Consider the following 22,296-nt stretch of genomic DNA (forward strand, 5'->3'; position numbering starts at 1 on the left):
TTATTTAAAATTCGTTTTGACGGTAAAATTACTAGAAACAAGTTGATCTATAAATTTAATAAATAAAATCAAATTTGTTGGCCCAAATTTAACTATAATTATATTAATTTTGACTGTTAAAATTTTTTTAAATGTCGTAAAAATCCATTTAGCATAAATCTTATCAGTAAAATTTTATCGTGATGTCATATTTAAATTTTTAAAATTTGATAAAACTATCGATAAAAAATTTAGTCGATAAATTTAATATATCAAATAAAATTTAACCGACCACTATATAAAACACTGCTTTCAAATTGGAATTTAGAAAAAAAAAATATTTTAAATTTATAGTGAATTTACTACCGAATTACTAATCATTTTGTTTTAATGAAATATGATATCTAGGAAATAATTAAGACAAATTTAAAATAAGTTTAGATAAAAAATATATTATGTTTTAGAAAAAATTATAAATGAAATTTAAGATTATATTATATCGGTTTGAAAATCTATTATAATTTAAGATAAAAATTATATAAAACTTTTTATAAATAAAAATAAATGCAGATTATAAATTTAAAATCGTAATATATCAATCCAAAAATTTATTTTAAATTAAAAAATAGATAAAAAAATATTTTAAATTTACACAAATCAAAGATAAAATTATTGATGAATTGTAAATCTATTTCATTTTTTAAAAATAAAATATCTGATCGCCGTAGCTGTATTAAAATATCATTGATCATAATTCATATCAAGTTAAAATTAGAAGACTTGTAAATAAAATTTGTCGATAACTTAAATAAGAAAAGAAAAAAAGTAAATTAAATTAGTTTAAATTCTTAAAATTAGAATACTTGTTGTCGACAAGACCGTGGCCGTTGCGAAACAAACGGTAGATGGCGCGTCAAAAATAGCCGAAAGCGATTCGGTTCGCGTCGTGCGACCTCGCGGTTTCGTCGCGGTGATACCGTCACCGGCCAGTAGAGCCCAGTGACCATTCTCCGACGCCGATAAAGCGAGCCAACCGTTGGACTTCTGACCTGAGCTCGGAGGGGACGGCGAAAGGGATCTCGTCACCGCTCCGTTAGCTGACGGCGTTAACCCCAGAGATTACTATAAAAGGGCGCCTCATCGCCGCTCCCGCGGGTGTCGAATGAGAGAGGCGGAGCTAAGGGGAGAAGGAAACCTCCTCGATCCCTGGAATCGGTGCATGCAGAGTGATTTGTAAGTGCATTCTGTCGATTTCTCATTCTGGTTCTCTCAATTTTGACCGCTGATCTGATGTTATTCGTGTTCGATTGAATAATGGGAGGATTAGATTAGGGTAGTTGGATCTGTGTCCGGATTTTGAGATCTTATGCGCTTGATGGGATGTTATGCCGTTGCTACTTTCTATTTGGTATTGTCTGCCTCTCCTTTGGCTGCGAACTGGACGTTTGGGATAAAAATGATGCCTTTGAATACTTTGCAAGAACAAGAGAGATTGCTTATACCCATCTATAGTAGGCATTGGTAATTTATGGTATGGTTCAACTGTGCTACCAAGCACGACCTGAGATTTCAAGCATGCGCACTATACCTAATAACTTTAATACTATAACTGGAACAGACATCTGGTTCAACTTCATAAGAATTCAATGTTTTTATAAATTTATCATCCTTAGCTCCAGAATATAATCCTTGTTTGGAAGCACTTTAAGATTCATAACCTATGAACTTATTCTTTCATTGTTATTTAGTCAGTTGACATTGTATTTTATGTTTACTTTGTTATTGCATTAGTATGTTCTAAAAGCATCTAATTCCTGTTTGTGTATCTTCTCATTTGCACAAGTACTTGATGTATTGCTCACCTTTTGCAGTCCAATGGGCAAGGAAATTGAAGAGAGTTCAGTGGTTGAAGAAACAGATTCCTTTATGGGCAAAACCAGTCATGCTAGTCCTCACAAGACTTTAGATGTTGAGTCGGATAACAATCTGGACACAAATTATCATGTGAATAACACACCTGGTATTGGAAATTTGAGTTTGGATCAGAACAGCACAGAAAAGAAACATGGCAACCAGAAATCACTGAATAAAAAGTCAGCATCATCACATTCTGCTGATGTAACTGTGATATCTAACTGCACTATTCCCCAACCATTCTCACTTGCAACTGAAAAACGCGCTTCTGGTCAACATGGTGTTTTTGTTTCTGAAACTGCTATCACTGGAGAAAAAGATCCAAATGCTGATAATATCATGCACCCAGATGAAGAGGATTCTTGCTCTGTTGATTCATTGTATCCTTTGCCAACTTTTGTTTCTTGAACTTCCTTTGCCTTCTTTAGGAAAAACACTTGTTTACATTTCCTGAACTGCTTATAGTAGCACGGCGTCTGTAAAAAATTTGAAAGTTAGAACCGTTGCAATTGCCCCTAACTTCAGATGTCGTGAACGCGCTGAAAAACGAAAAGAGGTATTTTCTTTTGTATTGTTGGAGATTACATTCATTTAAAAATGGATTTTAACATTTATTTTTCTTCCATAATAGTTCTACTCAAAGTTAGAAGAGAAACAACAGGCTCTTGAAGCAGAGAAACTCCAACATGAAGCTAGAACCAAGGTGTGTTTTTTTTTCTGTTTTAGTTTCTGATGGTAATGGCGCAATTGGAATTATTATTTTATTCAATTTTGGAGCATTTTGGTAAGCTATGAAAAGTTGTATGAAAACATCTAGTAAATAGGATTTCAGATCTTAAAAGTTGTCTTGCACCTGCCAGAGTAAATTAATTGCTTGCCATTTGAATTGTTCATAGATTAGTTTGGTTTGATTCAGTCTGAAAAATATATACAATAAACTTATAGATTAGTATTTTTTATATTAGTTTTATTAGAAGAAATCAATATACTAGTAACATGTTTATACTATTACTTTGGATCGATTAAATGCAACTCCAATAGATAATAAGCAAAAGTAGATTTTGGTGAACGAATATATTCAGAGACAAACACTAAATCTAGATATATTGATTAAAGTAGCAGTGAGGGGGATACAGTGAGGCAGAGGTGATAAAATTAGAGTATATTGGAGGATAAGACCCATCTAGTCGCCCCTGGGACTGATCTAACTTTTTATTGTCATTCAATTTCAAAAATAAGATAATTAACTAAATAAACAAATTTATATTTATTCAGTTTAACCCACATCAAACTGATAAGTTTAAGGTCAGGTTTACTTTGATTTAGATCAAACGTTAGTGTAATTACATTTTTTTAATAAAAAAAATCAAAATTTTGACTGGAGACCAAATGTACTGCTTGAAAATCTTAAACCAGGATGTTATTATGTGCTTGTATTTTCTAACTAAAAAATCATTTGCATGCTTAAAACAGATCTTGCTGGTATAAACAGGATGGTTGAATAGATAAATTGTTTGAAAGTTGGAAAAGGTAAAGTCATAATTTTGGCATAAGAGAGATGAGAATCAAGTGCTTGTCCATTCAAGATTGAAATTTATAGTAGCAGAAATTTGAGGATATAGAATTTTAGATATCTTCCTTTATCTATACGCATTTTGATGGTTTAGATCAAAGTTGTAGTTATTAACTAACTGTTACCTGGTGTTTTTGTTGGGCTGACCAACAATCAATTTTTTGAGGATTTGATTCGTTACTGATTTAGTGGTTTATATGCCACATTTTTATTCTTTCAATTATTTACTCAATAATATTGGATGGTTAGGATTTGGTATAATGGACAGAGATAGCGTTAAGATGGGGCGGTTATGATTTTATGATATAGTCTTCTTTCTCATCCCCACCTTATGAGCGGTTATGATTTTATGATATAGTCTTCTTTCTCATCGCCACCTTATGAGGCATGATGAATGGGTGGAGAAGTATATGTACACTAGATATCATGTGGGGCAAAACAGAGATGGCAGAACTTAAAATTTTACATCTTCTCCTTCCCATCTTTGCCATGATGCATGGTATAGAGGTGGGTTCGTGTTGGTCCTCATCAGAATTGTCAAATTGGCATCGGTAATTGGTATGTCATGCAATATGTTGGAATTCAACCATTCAATCTGTTATCATCCCGTAAATTTGTCTTGTAAGTCTAATGAGTTTCTAAGTAATGATTCAAAACTTAGTGAAGTTAGGTTTGAGAAGTTTGACATTACAAACTTTATATATACCATACGAAATCACTATTGTCAAAAATCAGAAGAAGCACCTGTTGGAATGTCTCATTGATCTTCCAATTCCATGTTGCATATTGGTCGGCATGTGGAATTTGTCACTTTGAAATGCCTGTATTTGTTGCATATAATTGACACGAGGTGCCACAAACAACAACGATGTTACTAGCAATATAGTTTGCATAATTGTTGATGCAGTTTGCTATTCTTGATGATAATTTCATGTCTAAACTTGCATGTGCTAAAATAACATGAACTTGAAACTGGTTGGTGGTCCTCTATTTGTTGAAAAGGTTTGGAAATATGAAATTGGCCTTAGGGAGCATAGTTTTCTTATCTGCATATTGTGTAGTCATTTATATTTTATCTGCATTTCAAAATTCTGGTAGATATGTTGCCAATATGCAAATTGAGATGATAACTGGTTATTCTGGTTTGAAACTGTTTGCACAACTTGTAGCATTCGAAAGGATCCCAATAAATTCTGCTTATAATATATTTATCCCAACAATTCATTGTTTAATATATTTGCATTGAACATCCTTTGGAGTTTATTCTTTATCTCGCTTTCCATTTTTTTTAGGAAGAGGAAGAGGCAACTCTGAAGGAGCTAAGAAAGCGCTTGACTTTCAAAGCAACACCAATGCCTAGCTTCTACCATGAAGGCCCTCCTCCTAAGGTTGAACTGAAGAAGGTACTAGCTATAGTTCACACGTTTAGATAGTAGGAAAATAAAAATGCTTTCACTTGATACACTTGGTTTATTTTATTTGTTAGAAATTCTGGATAAACTAAATGCAATCTCTGTAGGATTATTTTTTATCAGTCAATTTGATTGTGTATTTTTGTTCCTTTTCCCTAATTGTCCTCCATTTGAGGTTCTGGTAAACTTGCTGGCTAGGTAGACGTATCTTGCCTAACATTTTTGGATTAAATAGCCAATATGCAACATAAAATCTCTGATTAATATAATAAAAAGTAACTTTATTGATATAATAATTTTGCATAGGATTCAATGTATACTGCCTATCTAGCCCATCTAAATAGTTGAGACTAACACGATTTGATGATTGACAATAAGCAGCAATCGTCATTCATATTTCACATATCTTTGATGTGCCCATGCATTTGATTTCGTCAAAATGTAGTACTCAATTTTCTAGCTCTATGTTGACTTGGTTTGCCACCTGCAATGCTCATATATTTTACCTTGTCACATCCCAAGTGGATGTTCATGGCCATTCGTGTAGCATGTCTCTCACAGAGGCTGTATGACATTCTCTTTGACAGACTCTTAAGTTGGAAATAATCATACAACAAGAATACAAACCATAAGAAATATTTTAATATTCACAGCCCTATTTACTAGTTCATAGAAAATACTACGTTAGATTTTCCAGAAACCTCAAAATTAACTTTCATTGAAAATAGCTTCTTGCCTAATCGGTCTGAATTGAGTTTCCCACAAAATGGAATATCAATGATTCTCAAATTCTATTAAGTTCAAACACTTCCCTGCAGATATAAACTTCCAGTGTATCAATTTGTTTATGGCCTCACGAAGAACTATATTTTCTCCGGTCATGCAAAAGCAAGCCTGTGACTGACTAGCCTTATGAGATTTTTCATAGAGATTACTAACATCACAAATCTTCATGATTTACCATAATATTTGGAGACATGTATATCATGTAGATTTCACTTTTCCACGACTGATCTACCTATGCATTAAAGAGAATGTGATTGGTCCATCTATCAGATGGACTTGGGTTATGCCTCACCTTTTTTGAAGTTTTTTGCCTCAATTTCACTACACAGCTTAGGTGAAATACTTGTGAATCTTCTCTTAAATTGACCAATTTTCTTCGAACTAAAGGCTCCTCCAACACGAGCTAAATCTCCTAAGCTTGGTCGGAGGAAGAGCTGCAGTGATGCAAGCAGAGATAACTCCAGTGGAATAAATGGTCGGCCAGAGCATCAGAGTTCGGGTACCCATGAGGATGCTCCATGCAAATCTCAGACTAGTCCCGATAACATAAATGTTCCTGAATCCGCAATAGAGAATTCTGAAACCCATCCTAATAACGATGAGTATGCCACTGCCACCAGCATCACCATTGAAAGTCCAGCAGACAGCATCATGACTGTGCAGCCTTGAAGTTCACTATTCAAAAATATCTATGAAGATCTGGTAACATAGAATGCAAATTAAGGGGACCTGAGATGTATAATGTTGTATATGCTGTATGTATATCAACAGATACGTGTATAACATGTCACTTTACCAACAATTCTTCTTGGTGTAACTCAGTTGATATTTCTACATCACAGTCCTACCTCTTTGAATGCTGCCCTGCCTAATATTACATGTATTGTTAGCTTCATTGTTGATTGGAAATCTTTTCATGTCTGAGAAAATTGAGGTAGACCGATTGATATATAAACATGTTTTTCCTGTTAAATAAAGTGTATTCACTTAATTAGTGGATCAAAGGCAAAGTAATAGGATCTTCATTGATTTCTTTTCCCTCTCTCTCTCTCTCTCGGGGTTAAACCAACTGTATTTCTGCTTCGTTTTTCAACCGTCGAATCTTACCCCTTCCTCGCGTTCGGTAAGATGCCGAGCCAACACCCGGAATATTCCCCTTCTTACTCGCTCCCTCCCTCCCTCCGTCTCTTATTTAACCCCCGGAAGAGTTCCACACGACAGACATAACCAACAAGATGCATCGGCCGGCGGGAGCTTTCCCCTGCCTCCGTCTCCTCGTGGTTTTGGCGCTTGGATCGGTGACCTTCAGCGACGGCGGAATCACGAGCTCTTTCTCGAGGAAGCTGGAGAAGTCCGGCGACATGCCCCTTGACAGCGATGTCTTCCGTGTCCCATCCGGCCACAATGCGCCTCAGCAGGTGTCTCTCAAATCTCAACGTTCAACTAATTCCTGCAATGCTGTGTTTGGACATCAGCTCAGCCACTCTTTTATGTATCTCTGAAAAGAAAGCTTACTCATCTCCTTAGTTTTTTAAACTTTAATGAAGGTACATATTACCCTAGGCGATCATGATGGCTCTTCCATAACCATCTCATGGGTGACTGAGGATGAACCAGGATCCAGTAAGGTTGTTTACGGGACAGATAAGGATCAGCTTGACAAATCTGCTCAAGGGAAGTATACACGATATAAGTTCTACAACTACACCTCAGGTTACATCCACCATTGCACCATCCACCATTTGCAGGTGTGCTTATTGTAGTTTATCTTGAAAAGTTTGAGATATGTGACTTGAATGATACTTTGCAGCATGATACTAAATACTATTACGCTGTCGGAATCGGGCATACGGTTCGAACATTTTGGTTCACTACCCCGCCTAAAGTTGGTCCTGATGTTCCTTACACTTTTGGTCTTATAGGTGAAGTCTATATGCCATGGCTTTATGCAATCTTACAAGTATTGTACACCTTTCTGTTTTTGCATTTCATCACCATGATTCTAACTTAGTGGATCCTTCTAAACTCCTATAATCCTGTCATTCAAATTCCAGCTAGTTATTCTTTTGTATATTGTACAGGCGATCTCGGGCAAACCTATGATTCAAATATCACACTGTCTCACTACGAAGCCAACAGAAAAGCACAAGCAGTGTTGTATGTAGGTGATCTTTCTTATGCTGATGACTACCCAAACCATGACAATGTGAGGTGGGATACATGGGGCAGGTTCGTCGAGAGAAGCACTGCATATCAACCATGGATTTGGACAGCAGGAAATCACGAACTCGACTTCGCTCCAGAGATTGTAAGCAGGACTAGGACTAGTTGAGGGAAAGAAATCATGATGCTATGCTATTTATCCATCATGATGTCTGTCGATTCTTTTGCAGGGTGAACCTAAGCCATTTAAACCATTCACACGCAGATATCATGTTCCCTACAGATCTTCAGGCAGCACAGCTCCATTTTGGTACTCTGTGAAGTTGGGATCAGCATACGTAATTGTCTTGGCATCATATTCAGCTTATGGTATGATGAACATATATCGATGTCTCTTGTTCTTTATGCATTCGTATATATGATTCCATTTCCACTCGAATGAATTCGATTCGACAGGCAAGTACACCCCTCAGTATAGTTGGCTTGAGGCAGAGCTACCCAAGGTGAATAGAACCGAGACGCCATGGCTGATTGTTTTAGTGCACTCGCCGTGGTACAACAGCTACAACTATCACTTTATGGAAGGGGAATCAATGCGAGTGATGTTCGAGCGATGGTTTGTGCAGTACAAAGTCGATGTGGTTTTCTCAGGCCATGTCCATGGCTATGAACGTAGTGTAAGTGCTTCCTCTTTCCTCTCCTCTCCTCTCTGGTGTCGTCTTAGAAGACAGCTTCAGTTAGACAAAGAACTTGTTTGCAGCATAGAGTTTCAAATACCGCATCCAATTTAGTGAATGGAAAGTGTGAGCCAGAGCTAGATGGGTCAGCTCCTGTGTATGTCACCATTGGCGATGGAGGAAATATCGAAGGACCTGCAAACAAGTAAGATCGAGTCTGTGCGTGAAAACAACTGTTTTGTGCTTTCTTTCTTTTCCCTTTTCATGTCGATCGACCTCACCCGTGAACTTGTTGTTCTAAAATGATGCAGCATGACAGAACCACAGCCGAGCTACTCGGCCTTCAGAGAAGCCAGCTTTGGCCATGCCGTCTTCCAGATCAAGAATCGGACCCATGCCTACTATGCTTGGAATCGGAACCAGGATGGCTATGCAGTGGTCGCTGATTCTTTGTGGTTCTACAATAGATTCTGGAAGTCTGCTGATATTTGATATTATTAATTGGTATCGACATAGCTTTTGCTAGTATTTTCTTTTTTTCTTAACTGTGTATTTTACAATAAATAAATAAAATGTTCTTCGAATCTGTTTGTTGCTTCCATGTCCTGGGTTTTGCTGCTTTTGATACGTATATATACACATACAAATAATGCACACTTTACTGATTAATATTGCCTATAATGCAAATTGGAAGAGAGTGATTTATATTAACAACTAATGATAGAGTTAAATGATCTTTTCTATTCTCAGAAGTAGATGACCTATTTCTTAATTCCCCTATCAAATAAATTTAAAACAGAATTTGTGCACATTCAACAACCAACTCCTAAAGTATTTTATCACTACAAGAGAAGAAAATGAAATAAAAATAATTTAGTACAAATAAAAAAAAAGTAATTTTATGCATAAAATTATAAAATTATTAGAAAACCTAATAACAAATTATTCTAGCACAGTGGTTCTTAGAGTGTCTTGCTCTTTTAAAAATATTTTACTAAACTAGAGGACTATAGCACTAATGTAGTGGAACTGCTATTGGCATCAATGCTCTATCATTTACTTTGGAATGAAAGGGGGAAAAAAAAAGAGTACTAAAAGTCAGAATCCTCTTATTGAGGTAGCACAGGTACAGAGGCTAAGTTGAAGAATAATTGAGAACAAAGGTATCACGCGACGGAGGATGAACTCTGGTTCTTGGGGACCTTGTTTCCCGGAAAAGCAGTGCGAGAGACGTCGACGAGTGCCTTGAAGCTATATGGCTCATGCATCGACAGCTCAGAAAGAACTTTCCTGTTCAGCTGAATATTCTCCTTCAGCAATCCATGCATGAAGTTCCCGTAATTGACCTGAAACGCACAGATCAGACTATTAAATTCAGAGTTTGATAGATCAGTGCGATGGGAGAGTAATGGTTTTAGTTACACGAGTTTCTGCTTGATGCTAGTCGATAAACATGAGCCAAAGGCAAACCAATATTTTACTTCTGGCTGAATTTTTGTGATCCTCCCTTTAAAGAGAAATTCATCCCGATACATATATACTACTACAGCAAAGCTTTATGATCAAGTACAAAGATGATAAAACTACTGGTTTTGGGATATGGAATAAAAAATGCAGTTAGACCAACACATTAGGTAATATTTCTCAATATTAGATAGCACTTTGAGACTCAAATTAGAAAATGTATAATAAATGACTTTTTTCAGTATTCTTTGTATCGCTCACAAGTAGATATCAGGACACATCTCTTGTTCTAGTGATTTTGGTACAGCTTAAAGTATTGGCATGTAAGTTGAAATGCATAGATGAGTCAGATAAAAGTCCAGATTGCTCCACCAACTAACTACCTATACAAAATTGTGTTCGTGAGAATACAACTCACAATGTAGATCTATTAACATAGATTTGATGGCGTACCAAGTATTATCAAGTGAAAATTTCTTATTAGAAACATCAGCTCTCATTCACTAGCACTCGCCATTCTGCAAGACCTGGGTCCGGATAAATAGAAAGGTAATTTTAATCAAGATTCAAACCCTAATGGTTTGTTTACTAGGTTGGATGAGTATGACAGATGAGGTGAGGGAGATGGAACGGAATAATAGCAGGGGCCTTTAAAAAATGATCTTCAATGTGCCCTCTCTTGTTCCTTTCCATCCTCCTGTTCCCTTCCTTATTCATCCACTCAAGCATACAACTACTAAACATTGCTAAGCACACCAGGTTAATAACCGCTAGAATTGGTCTCCACTTTATGATGAGATTTGTAAGTACCATTTTATAATGAATCGTATTGGCTAAAAGTACCATTATCATTCAGGGAAAACTTAGATAGCAAAGGCATGTAATCAGATAATGCCTCCCAGTCAACTCAATTGAGCTAAATTAAGTAGGAAATTCACCACTAAGATTGCAAACTCACCATTTTGACTTTGCCCATTTAACCTAACTAGCATGTTACAATATGTACTTTTTCCCCTTAAGAAAAAGGATATTTAAGGTAGCATTTTAATGAAATATTTTCTGCCCAAGTGTCCAGGCAAATAAATAGAAAGTTACAATTCACCTTGACCACCAGAACATAATGAAGCTTAAAGAGAGAAAGAAAACATGATTCAACTATGAGTTATACTACTTCATTTCCATTTTCCTTCAGTCCTACATCTTGTCCAAACAAAAAAATGTCTTTACTGACTTTACTATTGTCACAGAAGTTAATTCTACTCCTTCAGAGAAGCAACCTTAGGGATTGATAAACAAAAAGGGAAAACTGAAATCTAAAAGGAAGAAAAAGGGCAAGTGAGGACTTAGCATTAATAATACAGTTTTTTCAGCTGATAAATTCGATAAAGTAATATTTGGAATTCCATCTATCTTATTATTATACGAGCAAAAGAGAAAAAATAAAAACATTAGCCAATCATCTCTATTGATTGTTCTAAAAGAAAACAGTTTAAATCAACAAACCCCATGCAATCGTGTGCCAGCATTAATGCGCTCAATCCAGAGGGACCTCATGTCCCTCTTCTTGTTGCGACGATCCCTGTAAGAGTACTGTAGTGCTTTCTCCACCCTCTCTCGAGCTATTCTGATGCAGTTTTTTGCCCTCCCCCTAAATCCCTTTGCCAGCTTAAAAATTTTATCTTTGTTCATTGTGACGCTTTCTACCTTCTTTCTCTTCACTTCTGTCAATCGTCTATCAGTCAAAAACAACTAACTTTTCAGTCACTTCAGTGTAATTCGATCCCATAACAAGCAAACAATCCCTGGTTTACAAATAGTAATTTCAAAACCTAACTAAAAAAAATGTAATCATTCAATGCATTGATTTATAGAAGAAACACTACCATCTCCAAACACACTGAGTAAAGCAGAACATAACAAATAAAAACCATCACACCTGCTATAGCTAAATAATCGCAGATCGATCAAAGCTATTAACATTTGCAGAAACAATGATTGAGTCATCAATGGATAGTGCAAAAATCACAAGAACAGACGCAATCTAATAGAATCAATCAAATGAACGAGCAAAAAAAAAATCATCAAATTGACAAGCAAAGTTACCAATAATCATCCAACATTAAATTCACAAACAAGATAATGATGTCTAAAAACAACGTTGTTATAAGTTACTGATCTGCAGAAAACCGACTAAACACAAGAACCGAAACGAGTAAAAAAGATCAATCTTTCCGGATTGAAACACATAATTTCTAGCCAGTACCGGAACCGTTACTGCTCACTCACCCCGAACCTTCACGAAGATCTGTATTTTCCCGGCGGAGGGTGCTCCCGGCGCCGCCGGCTGCTTCGATTATGTTTAGGGTTTCGTTAGTGACGAAGGGGGATATGCATTGGCACATGGTTTGCTACTTCTCCGGATTCAGGTACCGTAAAATAAACCAATCAATCACGACCGTAGAAAGATAGTTAACGGTAATCAACAACTAGAGGAGTTACTAATTTAAAGTGTTCCAGCAGTATATTTTATTTGATGTGCGTCTAAGGTAGTATCACGTGCTAATCACGTTGTCCAAGGCTACGCACATAAATGAAGAGGAACCGAAACCCTCGAATCAGATACAGGGCGATCGATCCGGTGAGAAAAGGCGATCGGAGAAGGAAGAGGAAGTAGAAGGCAGAGATGAAGTTTGTGATGGAGTTCGCCGAGAACCTGATCCTGCGGATGATGGAGGACCCGAAGAAAAGGGACGAGACGCAGCGGCAGCGCCTCTACGCGGTTGCGGAGCAGTGCGAGAAGGTGAAGGCCTACTGGGCCCTCCCACTTCGCCCCTTCGGCCACTGGAACTTTGAACACTTCAATTCTCAGCTCCGCTGGGACGCCCATATCAGCCAGGTTCCCGGCCGCCGCGATCCCTACGATGATCTCCTCGCCTACGAGACCTCCGATCTTCCCCCTTCTTCCTCCACTTCCAAGTGATTTAATTCGATCATATCCATCCATCCATCCCTTTGGTACGTTTTTTTGCTTCCTTTATATATCTGTTACCTTTTCCCCCATTTTATGTCGGGATAGTTCAGTTTTTTGGGGGGGGAGATTGATTGTGTGTACGATGGATACATTAGGGTGATCCTTTAGAAATAATAAAAATCAACCTTTTTCAACTAATTGCTATTGGTTAGCAACCCCTCTGTCCGAGTTCACAATCTAGGGTTTGTTGATTAGTCTGATACGTGAATTATTGTTGAAGGAGTTGTTTTGTTCTTTGTTTTTGTAATGTTCTTGGTCTCTAAATACACAACAGTTACAGAAAGGAGAATCTTTATAAGGAGAGAACAGCCCTTTCTCTAATAACCGAGGAAGCTTTCTTTTGTCTGGAACATGAAATTTTGGTTCCGTTTATATACATATCAGAGAAACCATAGGACAGGAAGAAAAGAAGAGAAGCGTTTTTTACCCTTTGTTAGAAGTAAAAGGGACAAACTCGAAGTTTAAATTGAAAAAAAAAATACATGGTTGTAAGTTAAGCGAATTATTTCCAAAATTGGCAGTGGTTAGAAAAAAATTAGAGGTGATATCACCACCATTTTCTTAAAAAGTTAGCTTGATATCTGCCTTGCCTAGAGGGGAGGTTAGTTCATCTCATTAACTCAAATAAAAGTGAATGAAAATGGTGTTGTAGTGTTAGTAGGAACACTGTGTTTTGGGTAACCCTAATTTTAATGTAGATCGGTTATTTTTTGCTTATTAGGTAGATCCAAAACTCTCCATGGCCAGAAGAAATTCCTTGTCTGTGCACATGGAATAAGTTGGTTTTGTTCTTCAAAAGAAACAGTTTGAAAGGTGAAATTATGTGAAATGAATTTCTAGGTTATTGTCTATCAATATAATTATAATTACAATGAGAAAATTTGTAAAAACTTTATATCTTTATTTTATTCTCTTTTTTTCATTTTACAGGATGCTAACAAGTCATTACTTGTTTTATATTCCTAGTAGTAGCTACACAAATAAAGTGAATATAAGGATGGAGAAATGAAAGAAAGAAACCTTCTATGAAGGGTATTATTCATTATTAATATTCTAGTGGATTTCTATTCGACATAAGAAAAGGATTCATTCCTCTTTTCCTGTGTTGTCTTCTATCAAAATAGTAGAGATTTTTTTCTCCTATCCATCAAAGATTACAGTTTCTTCTTTTTCAGGTCCGCTAGATTTTTTTATTATTATTAACAGGAAGTTGTGGAGCAAAAAGAGATAGAAGATTAGGTCAAGTAGAACTTTAGACTTCTAACTTGGGGGTGCTTGCATAGGTCTTAAGACATCTGAGGCATTGCTCGAGCAGTCTACTTTTCCTTTGTAGGCGGTGGGCCTTTTTGCCTTGAGCAGTGACTAGGCACTCACTTGGTTTGTGGCATCAAGTATATTAGGCACCATCCTTCAAAGCTGATAGTTTTCCTTTTATAAGTTTTATCAGTAGCAGATCACTCTAAATAGTGTAAAGGGGAGAAAAATGGAGAACCTAATGTTTTTGAAAAACAAAACAAGCAACCACAAAAGGATATATGTATTGTCAGGTTGGCAAAAGGATTGAAAAAAGGATGGTAATATTCTTGATCCATTGAGCCGGTCCACTGCTTCTTAGAATCTGTTTCCATCATCAAGAAATCTCATTTCTGAGTTCCAAGCCAGTTCTAGACCTTTCAGATGCTGCCCAATTCTGCATGAAGGACCGTTATAGGCCTTAAAGGATACTTGGAACCTATAATGAAGTTCTCATCATGGTTATGAATCAAACCTCCAACTTCAGCTGATCTAAATGGGGAACTAAAGCTGCATCTATATTAAGTTTGAACCGTTCCATGGAGGATTCTTCCATTTCAGTTCTCTATTAGCTTCTAGTGTTTTTTGCGAGGTAGTTTGAACTGGCTATCTAAATTCCTTGTTTGGTTTACTGTATGAGAGAGGCCATCTAAAAAAATCTCATCCCTTTGTTTCTCCACACCCATAATCTCCAATTCATAAAGCTGAATTTTAAGTTCTGAGATACGTCAAACATGTGAATACCATTTTCCTTTAGAAATCACCTGCTGCAGTTGCCTTTAAATCTTTTCTTATGTTTGCTGCATTACTGAATTTCTCAAGGCATGTAGTGTGGTTTTTACGGTTCTGGACATATCTAGCATCCATTTTGACTTGTCAGATGGTGCCAACACCTTAACAGTATTCATCAATCGGCCTCTCTTTAATGTTCTCCACAAGAAGACCTGAAGTTGTAGTTTCCTATGGTTTAAGTAAATCGTTATCTTTCGGATTTGATGATTCATTAGCTCTTTAAAATCTTGGTACCACCATCAATGGACTTCTCTTTTATGGACTTCTCGAAAAGTTCATGTCATGTCATCTCAAACATCTGAAATGATGGTGGTACATAATTACTTTAATTTTAGAGTTCTGGTGACAGTTTCATGCAGGAGAAGTGATGGAACATAAAAAGAGAGAGAAGGTAATTTAGAAGGAAGCAAATATAATGAGACAAAATAAGAGGCATAAGATTAGTAGAGTGGAGTAGATAGAGGGGAGAGAGGGACTGAGAAGAAGAAGAAAAGTGGAATTAGAAGATAGGAAAGTCAGAGGAGATGGATGTAGATGGGCCATCATGAGCAAATACCAGAGAAGCTCGTGAGTGGGTGAAGAAAAAAAAAATTGAAAGTCAGTTGAGGTTGAATTGTATTAGATGGCTTCCTATATGTAGAGATGAAGAACACCTTTTGTTTTATCTTTGACTGTTTATCTGCTGTACTTTTTGTTTTGTCAGCTCAATTTTGCAAAGCTTTGTTCCTTTTACCAGTCAGTATTCCTAGATACTGTGTTTAAAACTACCTACACTATTCTTTATGATGACTAGTCAGGTTTTCTCCAAGACTTCATTCATGGCGGGGGTTCCTAGAAGGCTGTAAAAACATGGTGAATGAAAGAAATTGTTTTCTGCAACTTTAATGTGTAACAAGCTTGTATTGGTCGCAATGAACCAACGTTTTCTGTTCATGGACATATGTTTCTTTAGCTTGGATGCTCAAATAAGTACCCTCAATACGTTTTTTCATCAAGTATCTGTTTGCTTTTGCTTTGATACATGTTTTTATGTTTCCAATTTAGTGTAACGACCCCTCAATGAGTTCCTTTGTAGCGACAGTAACGGGTTGGGGTGTCGAATATTGAGTCAGGGTTGAGGGTTTTTTGATTTGGGTTGGATTCAAGTTGAGGGTTTTGGGATGGAAGTTGTTTGGGTCGGATTCAGATTTAGAATTTAGGAGGTATTTTTTATTAAATCAAATTTTGTTTTAAAATTTAAGATATATTATGTACATGTTGTTAATGGGATAATATTGAAATAATGGATAAAAATTGAAGAATTATTAAAGAAAATAATATTAAAAAATTGAGTCGGAATTATTCGGATTGGTCGATTATATGAGTTTGAGTTTAAGATTTTTATATGAGTTTGAGTTTAAGATTTTCGCTCCTGGGGCATAGGTGAGTTGGTTACGATGCAGTAGATTTGTAGAAGAGGACAAAGATTCAAATCCTGACGAAGTCAGGTAATACTCTCTTGCGTCGTAACCAACTGTACTTTCTCGATTTACCTTCTCATAGATGGTTGTGGGATCGTTAAGGCGGCGGATCCATTTTTTTTTCAGAAGAGTTTAAGATTTTCAGTTTAAGTTTTAAATTGAGATTTTTTTTATGATATATTTGTTGACCGAGAGCGGCGGCTATGCGCGGCCGTGCGCCATCGATACGACGCCGATGACCATCCCTGCTCCCTGACGCTGGAGCATGGAGATGTCGATGCCGGTGATACGGCGGGCGGCGGGGACGAGGAAGCGGTCGTAGACAGGGATGAAGAGCGACGAGAGCGATGACGGGGAGGGTGCCCGGGGATCTGGAAGCCATCATCAGGGACTGAAGCACGGCGATTATTAAGTCTCATGTGCAGATTTTTAATTATTTTTGGGTTGCAAAATTATAAATGTCGAAGTGGAACCTGAACTGAAGTGCGAGGGGAAGATTCATCGCCATGGCACTCTTCCTCGTAGCGTTGTTGAACAAGAGCTTCTCCTGGGCTGCTGCATCGTCCGGCGCAGGAAAGCGGGAGACTCTGCTTCCGGAACGCGGCGACGAAGACATGCGCGATGTCGGAGAAGAAGCTACCCTCCTGCGATACGTAAACGTATTACCTGACGCTGACGCCGGCGAATAAGAGGGTGCGATGGCCAACAGCATCAGCCCGGTGAGTCCATACCCACCGCCGTCTTGCACGTACACCACCGCCGCCATCGCCGCCGCCATCGCCGCCGCCATCGCGGCGGTGGAGGTGCAGTAGTACTAGCTGAGCAAGCTGTTGAGGCCGCGCCGCCCCTGCTCGGTGGTGCGGTCGAATTGGTCGAGGCCGAAGGGGAGGTTGCAGGGGCGGACTCCGCCAGAGCCGACGATCAGGAGGCAAAGGGAGTGGAAGAGAACGGCCAGTTGGAGGCGGGAAGGGCCCATGCATTCGCCTGCAGCTTGCTCGGCCGCCGCCGTGGTGCAGCTCGGCTGCCGGAGCTGGGGAATTACTGCTGTGAGCGTTAGGACCAGCATACCCTGAACCAATAAAAGCATAAAGAAATCGTCAATATTATCAAATTAATGCTAATTTGAAAAAATTATAAAGTAAATAGGTATCCATTACCATCACTAGATTACATATATATTTATCTCCCAATTCAGCAAAAGACCTGAAGGTGTGGCATTATCCATGGACTGTAATCATTAAAAGGCATATATTCTATAAAGATTCAGGATTGTGATCACAAAGCACTTCGTTGATTGTTATCATAAGCAATTCTAGTTTTCTTCTGATTAACTCTACCAATCATACGGAAACGATTGGATCTGATTGCTAAATTTGGGTAACTGGAGGAGGAAATATATATAGTTTCTTGTTTGAAGAAGAAGGGGAGTACTGTATACCAGGAAGGTGGCGATCGATGGAGGAGTAGGCCAGTGTGCGGAAGCGGCCGCAGTAAGCGTCGGAGACCAAGGCGCCGACGAGCGGACGACGTGGGAGCGCTTCACCAAGTACACCGTCAAGTTGGCCGTCAGCCCGTACGACGCCACCCTCTCGAAGCTCTCGATCCCTGAACAAGGCAACGACGATTTAGGAGCTAGCATGACGCTGGCGTCGAAGAACAAATCAAGACAAGAAATCGAAGAAGCAGATCATCACCGATGCACTTCCATCCTCGGTGCTGCAGCTGTTCTCCAGCTCGGGCTTGTCTCCATCGCCGGAGCGTGCATCGCCTTGGTGGAGCAGAGAAATGCAAGTGAAGCAATCGGAGAGCTTGCTCAAGCATGATCTCCCATCCGTGTTGGGAAGATGGAAGAGGAATTATAAAGAAAGAGGAAATAAGGAAATTGTTTTTGAAATTTTTACATGTTATAAAAGGAGAGTTCACCCCTATTTGTACTATTTCCACCCCTAATCAATGATTAAAATTATCGAACATATATTTAATATAATGGCTATTAACGTCAATCTAAGACTCTCTAAAAAATTCTCTAAACTATTCAACTATAATTTACTATCGTATATTTTTTTAGATCATTCTAGAATATGTTATTTAACTAGAGATAAAACTTAGTTATTATTATATTTTAGAATACACTACTCTATTTTCTCAAATTTATTTTAGATGATCATTGACTTATTTAATCCAATTCATTTTAACTCAATTATATTAGTCCAAAATCAAGTTTAATTTTCAACACCCCTTTTAAATTTGATTTTGTGACTCCATCATAAATTCTTTAAATTTAAACGATCTAATAAAGATATAAATAATTTGATCTTCAGACTTTATGTATTTCATTTACACCTTTTTTCTTATAATGCACTTTTTGATATAGCGATAGTATATATCGATGTGCTTATTTTTATCGTAGAAGATTGAATTCTTTGGTAGTGCTATTACAAATTTATTATCAAATTGAATCTTAATTGTCTCTTCTTATGGTAAATTTAGTTCATTCAATAAAATTTTTAGTCAAATAACATTACAAATGTATGAAGTTATAGTCATGTACTCCACTTTATAAATAAAAAGTATAATAATAAATTATTTCTTCGACATCCAAATGAAAATTGTATCTCTCATAAAGAACATACAAATCTTGTGATACTCTTTCTATCATCTATATCTCCACCCTCAATTACTATTGTTATATATTTCAAATTTAAAATTGTTAAATGATAAGTAAAACAATTCAAAATCTATTGTACCTTTGATATAATATAAAATTCTCTTAGCAATCTCAAAGTGGGTGGTAGTTGAAACATCCATGTAGCGAATAATAAGTCCAACATCTTAAAAAATATCGAGTCTTGTGCATATCAAGTATCATAAGCGTCCAACCAAGCCCTTAAAAAGTGTTGGATCAACTTTTTCTCCTTTATCATGTTTTGATAGTTTGACTCCACATTCTAATAGGGTGTTTATGGAGTTACTGTTATCTATTTTGAATTTCTTTAATATCTCTTTAACATAACCTTCTTAAGAGATGAAAATTTCATCTTCCCTTTAGTTCACTTCGATGCCTAGATAGTATGACATTAGCTTAATATCAGTCATCTGAAACTTTAGTCATTACTTCTTTAAAATTTTCAAACATGCTTAGATTGCTTTTGGTGAAGATTAAGTCATCCACGTTTAGACAGACGATCAAAATATTTTATCCTTGTTCTTGATGTATAGAGCATGGTTATAGGAACATTTGATATTCGACAATTACATGCCCTTAGTGCTTGCTTTAACTCATAAAGAGTCTTCTTCAATTTTAGAACTTTATCTTCTTATCCTTTGACTTCATAATTTAATGGCTACTAAAATATATATTTCTTCTTCGAGGAATATATATATTTTGATGTATTTCTATCTATTTTGAACTGCTAAGAAATAATTAATCTAATAGTTTCTAATAGAACAATAGGAGTAAATTTCTCATTATAATCAATGTTAGCTCTTTGATTGTAGCTTTTTGCCATCAATCTTGCTTTGCTTTGTATCTTATAACTTCTTTTTTAATATTCTTTTTTATTTTGTACACCTACTTAACATAAAATCACCTTGTGTCCTTCAGGAAGTGGAGTTACCTCACATGTGTTATTCTTCCCGATCGCATTGATTTATTTATCCATTACATCTTTCCAAATCTTGCTTTTTTACAACTTCTTGAAAATTCATGGGCATGCAATTGGTAAAAACTAAAAATAAAAATAAAATTATCTTGATTCTCAATTATCTCATAAACATCCTATAAACTCTTGAAACGTAGTACTCTTTCATTTGACTTTTCATTTGAAGTTGATATAGATGAATTTCTTTGAGTATTTGAAGTTGATGTTACTGGTGGACTAGTAAACTCCTCTCTTGTTTGTTCCATTCTTAGTTGCTCCATATCTTCTTCTTTAAAATATGGAAAGAAGTTGTAATCTTCATCACATGATCCCCAATTTCATTCTCCTTCCTCATCAAATATGACATCATGATTGATAATTATTTTTCTAATATTTGGATTGTATAAATTGTACCCTTTTGAGTTAGTGTTGTAACCAATAAAGATGAACTTCTAGCTCTTGTCATCCAATTTATCTCTCACTTTTTACTTCATTAGGCACATGAACATGCGTTATACTCCCAAAAACTCTCAAACGAGAGATCCCGAGCTTTCTTCCGCACTATGCTTCTTGTGATGTCTTACCCCACATACTCTTTGTTGGTAATCAGTTGATTAAGTATATTGCATGTGCAACTATTTCTGTCAAAATTCTTTTGGCAGCCTTTTGCTTTTAAGCATACTCCTTGTCAAGGGCGGAGCGACGTTTGATTCTACCCGGGCTTTAGCCCGGGGGGCAAATGGGTTGAAAGAAGCTTTAGCATTTAAAATTACTATAGAAAAAAATAAAAAATATATATAAGAGAGGAAGATAGCCCGGGGGTTTGCAATGGGATCGGAATTAGCCCGGAGGCTAAAACATTTCTGGCTCCACCATTGCTCCTTGTTATGTCAAGAATGATTCTATTCTTCCTTTCCATCACTCCTCTATCAGATTGTTTGTCTTTGATCTCGAAACCGCTTTCCTTTTCCACGACAGTCTTAAAGTTTTTGAATACTCCAAATATCTCTGATTTGTGTTTCCATAAATACACCTATATTTTTTAAGAAAAATCATCTATGATGAGAATGTAATAGTTACTCTTACCAAGTGAATTTGACTTTATTAGACCATAAACATCCGTGTGTATGAGCTCAAGTGGCCTTCAGGCTCTTGAACTTGACTCCTTCGGAGCACTTTTCCTAAAATGCTTCCCAAGTATACAGGCTTCACATAATTGGTAAGGAAGTTTGATACAAGATAGTCCTCTCATCATTTATTTTTTCAACATCAATTCTAGTCTTCCAAAATTGAGATGTCTAAATCAAAGATATTGTAGTTAAATGGTATCTTTGTAATAAGTTTTGAGACACTTGGTAGTAAAATAGGTACAACGTGCATGTTTTATAAGTAGGGCTGAACAAAAATTTGATTAAACTGAATAAATCGATCAAACCGATCGAATTTAAAAATTTGATTCAATTATTTTAAAATTTTAATTTTTCTACAAAAAATTGATTATTCAGTTCGATTTCAATTTTAAAATTTTTTATTTGATTAAACTAAATTAATTAAAATAAAAAATAATTTTTAAATAAATTTATAAAAATCTAATTAATTAATAAATCTTTTATAATATTTAAAAAAATAGTATTTCGATTAATTCGGTTGAAAACTGAATTAACTGATATTTTATCGATTTGATTAGTTCAAAAAATTTGATTTGATTTTAACCGAATTGATTAATTCGGTTTGATCTTAAATTATAATTATAAGAGAGGGGTGGAGACTACTACTCACAAAATATATAATTCTTTGAAGACTTGATTGAAATTATGGCCGAGCCAAACCATTCCTAACCTAACAAAGTAGTCGACCCAACAAAAAAAAATTGCCAATAACTTGGAGAACAATTTTGATAAAGAAGAGGTGACGAGTCCTAGCATTCTAGCGTTTCGTTGTCGTCGGATCTCAGAGTAGTAGCGGCGGAGGAAGGCAAGATGAAGACAACCAAAGGGGGAAAGGTGATGAACCCCACCGATGCCTATCGGAAGGAACTCCAAAAAAAAAGGAGCTCAAACGCGTAAGAAACACGAACTCTTTGGTTCCCTTTCCGTTGGTTCATTCTCGAC

The 22,296-nt window shown here is 36.6% G+C and overlaps 4 protein-coding genes across 8 annotated transcripts; 3 read left to right on the forward strand and 1 right to left on the reverse strand.

Moving 5' to 3' along the window:
- Positions 1–1,003: 1,003 nt before the first annotated feature.
- On the forward strand, positions 1,004–6,579 carry LOC141820378 (protein WVD2-like 3). 2 transcript variants are annotated; one of them, XM_074707681.1, is made up of 6 exons: positions 1,004–1,212; positions 1,851–2,273; positions 2,359–2,449; positions 2,525–2,596; positions 4,759–4,869; positions 6,052–6,579. In XM_074707681.1, the coding sequence occupies exons 1-6, from the start codon at positions 1,142–1,144 to the stop codon at positions 6,331–6,333; spliced, it is 1,050 nt and encodes a 349-aa protein (XP_074563782.1). In that variant the 5' UTR covers positions 1,004–1,141; the 3' UTR covers positions 6,334–6,579. The 2 variants fall into 2 exon arrangements, with proteins under 2 accessions (XP_074563782.1, XP_074563783.1); XM_074707682.1 differs by having other exon boundaries at positions 2,362–2,449.
- Positions 6,580–6,899: 320 nt separating this feature from the next.
- LOC141820301 (purple acid phosphatase 2-like) lies at positions 6,900–17,356 on the forward strand. Its single transcript, XM_074707591.1, has 9 exons — positions 6,900–7,082; positions 7,212–7,412; positions 7,475–7,586; positions 7,746–7,972; positions 8,058–8,196; positions 8,284–8,504; positions 8,588–8,709; positions 8,816–8,990; positions 17,297–17,356. The coding sequence occupies exons 1-9, from the start codon at positions 6,900–6,902 to the stop codon at positions 17,354–17,356; spliced, it is 1,440 nt and encodes a 479-aa protein (XP_074563692.1).
- On the reverse strand, positions 9,460–12,318 carry LOC141820426 (uncharacterized). Of its 3 annotated transcripts, none has more exons than XM_074707735.1 (3): positions 12,255–12,318; positions 11,472–11,770; positions 9,460–9,850 (listed from the first exon to the last, which is right to left on the reverse strand). In XM_074707735.1, exons 2-3 carry the CDS (start codon positions 11,655–11,657, stop codon positions 9,671–9,673), a joined length of 366 nt encoding a protein of 121 aa, XP_074563836.1. In that variant the 5' UTR covers positions 11,658–11,770; positions 12,255–12,318; the 3' UTR covers positions 9,460–9,670. The 3 variants fall into 3 exon arrangements, with proteins under 3 accessions (XP_074563836.1, XP_074563835.1, XP_074563834.1); XM_074707734.1 differs by having other exon boundaries at positions 11,472–11,700; positions 12,232–12,317; XM_074707733.1 differs by having other exon boundaries at positions 11,472–11,700; positions 12,255–12,314.
- On the forward strand, positions 12,567–16,079 carry LOC141820332 (uncharacterized). Of its 2 annotated transcripts, none has more exons than XM_074707622.1 (2): positions 12,567–12,983; positions 15,882–16,079. In XM_074707622.1, exon 1 carries the CDS (start codon positions 12,652–12,654, stop codon positions 12,946–12,948), a length of 297 nt encoding a protein of 98 aa, XP_074563723.1. In that variant the 5' UTR covers positions 12,567–12,651; the 3' UTR covers positions 12,949–12,983; positions 15,882–16,079. The 2 variants fall into 2 exon arrangements, with proteins under 2 accessions (XP_074563723.1, XP_074563722.1); XM_074707621.1 differs by having other exon boundaries at positions 12,568–12,983; positions 15,878–16,079.
- Positions 17,357–22,296: the final 4,940 nt, after the last annotated feature.

This window comes from Curcuma longa, unplaced genomic scaffold (genome assembly GCF_044706935.1).
Source record: "Curcuma longa cultivar G26 ecotype Majalengka, Jawa Barat unplaced genomic scaffold, ITB_CL_G26_1.1 utg3290_np1212_1714210_RagTag, whole genome shotgun sequence".
Taxonomy (NCBI): domain Eukaryota; kingdom Viridiplantae; phylum Streptophyta; class Magnoliopsida; order Zingiberales; family Zingiberaceae; genus Curcuma; species Curcuma longa.

What these genes read in the sequence shown, in the direction of transcription:
- LOC141820378 (XM_074707681.1), top strand. Translation starts at nt 1,142, where the DNA reads ATGAGAGAGGCGGAGCTAAGGGGAGAAGGAAACCTCCTCGATCCCTGG. An exon ending in AACATGAAGCTAGAACCAAG is followed by an intron (nt 2,597 to 4,758) that starts GTGTGTTTTTTT and finishes CATTTTTTTTAG; the next exon opens with GAAGAGGAAGAGGCAACTCT. An exon ending in CTAAGGTTGAACTGAAGAAG is followed by an intron (nt 4,870 to 6,051) that starts GTACTAGCTATA and finishes TTCGAACTAAAG; the next exon opens with GCTCCTCCAACACGAGCTAA.
- LOC141820301 (XM_074707591.1), top strand. Translation starts at nt 6,900, where the DNA reads ATGCATCGGCCGGCGGGAGCTTTCCCCTGCCTCCGTCTCCTCGTGGTT. An exon ending in GCACCATCCACCATTTGCAG is followed by an intron (nt 7,413 to 7,474) that starts GTGTGCTTATTG and finishes GATACTTTGCAG; the next exon opens with CATGATACTAAATACTATTA. An exon ending in TCCATGGCTATGAACGTAGT is followed by an intron (nt 8,505 to 8,587) that starts GTAAGTGCTTCC and finishes ACTTGTTTGCAG; the next exon opens with CATAGAGTTTCAAATACCGC.
- LOC141820426 (XM_074707735.1), bottom strand. Translation starts at nt 11,657, where the DNA reads ATGAACAAAGATAAAATTTTTAAGCTGGCAAAGGGATTTAGGGGGAGG. An exon ending in CTGGCACACGATTGCATGGG is followed by an intron (nt 9,851 to 11,471) that starts GTTTGTTGATTT and finishes TGTGCGTTTCAG; the next exon opens with GTCAATTACGGGAACTTCAT.
- LOC141820332 (XM_074707622.1), top strand. Translation starts at nt 12,652, where the DNA reads ATGAAGTTTGTGATGGAGTTCGCCGAGAACCTGATCCTGCGGATGATG.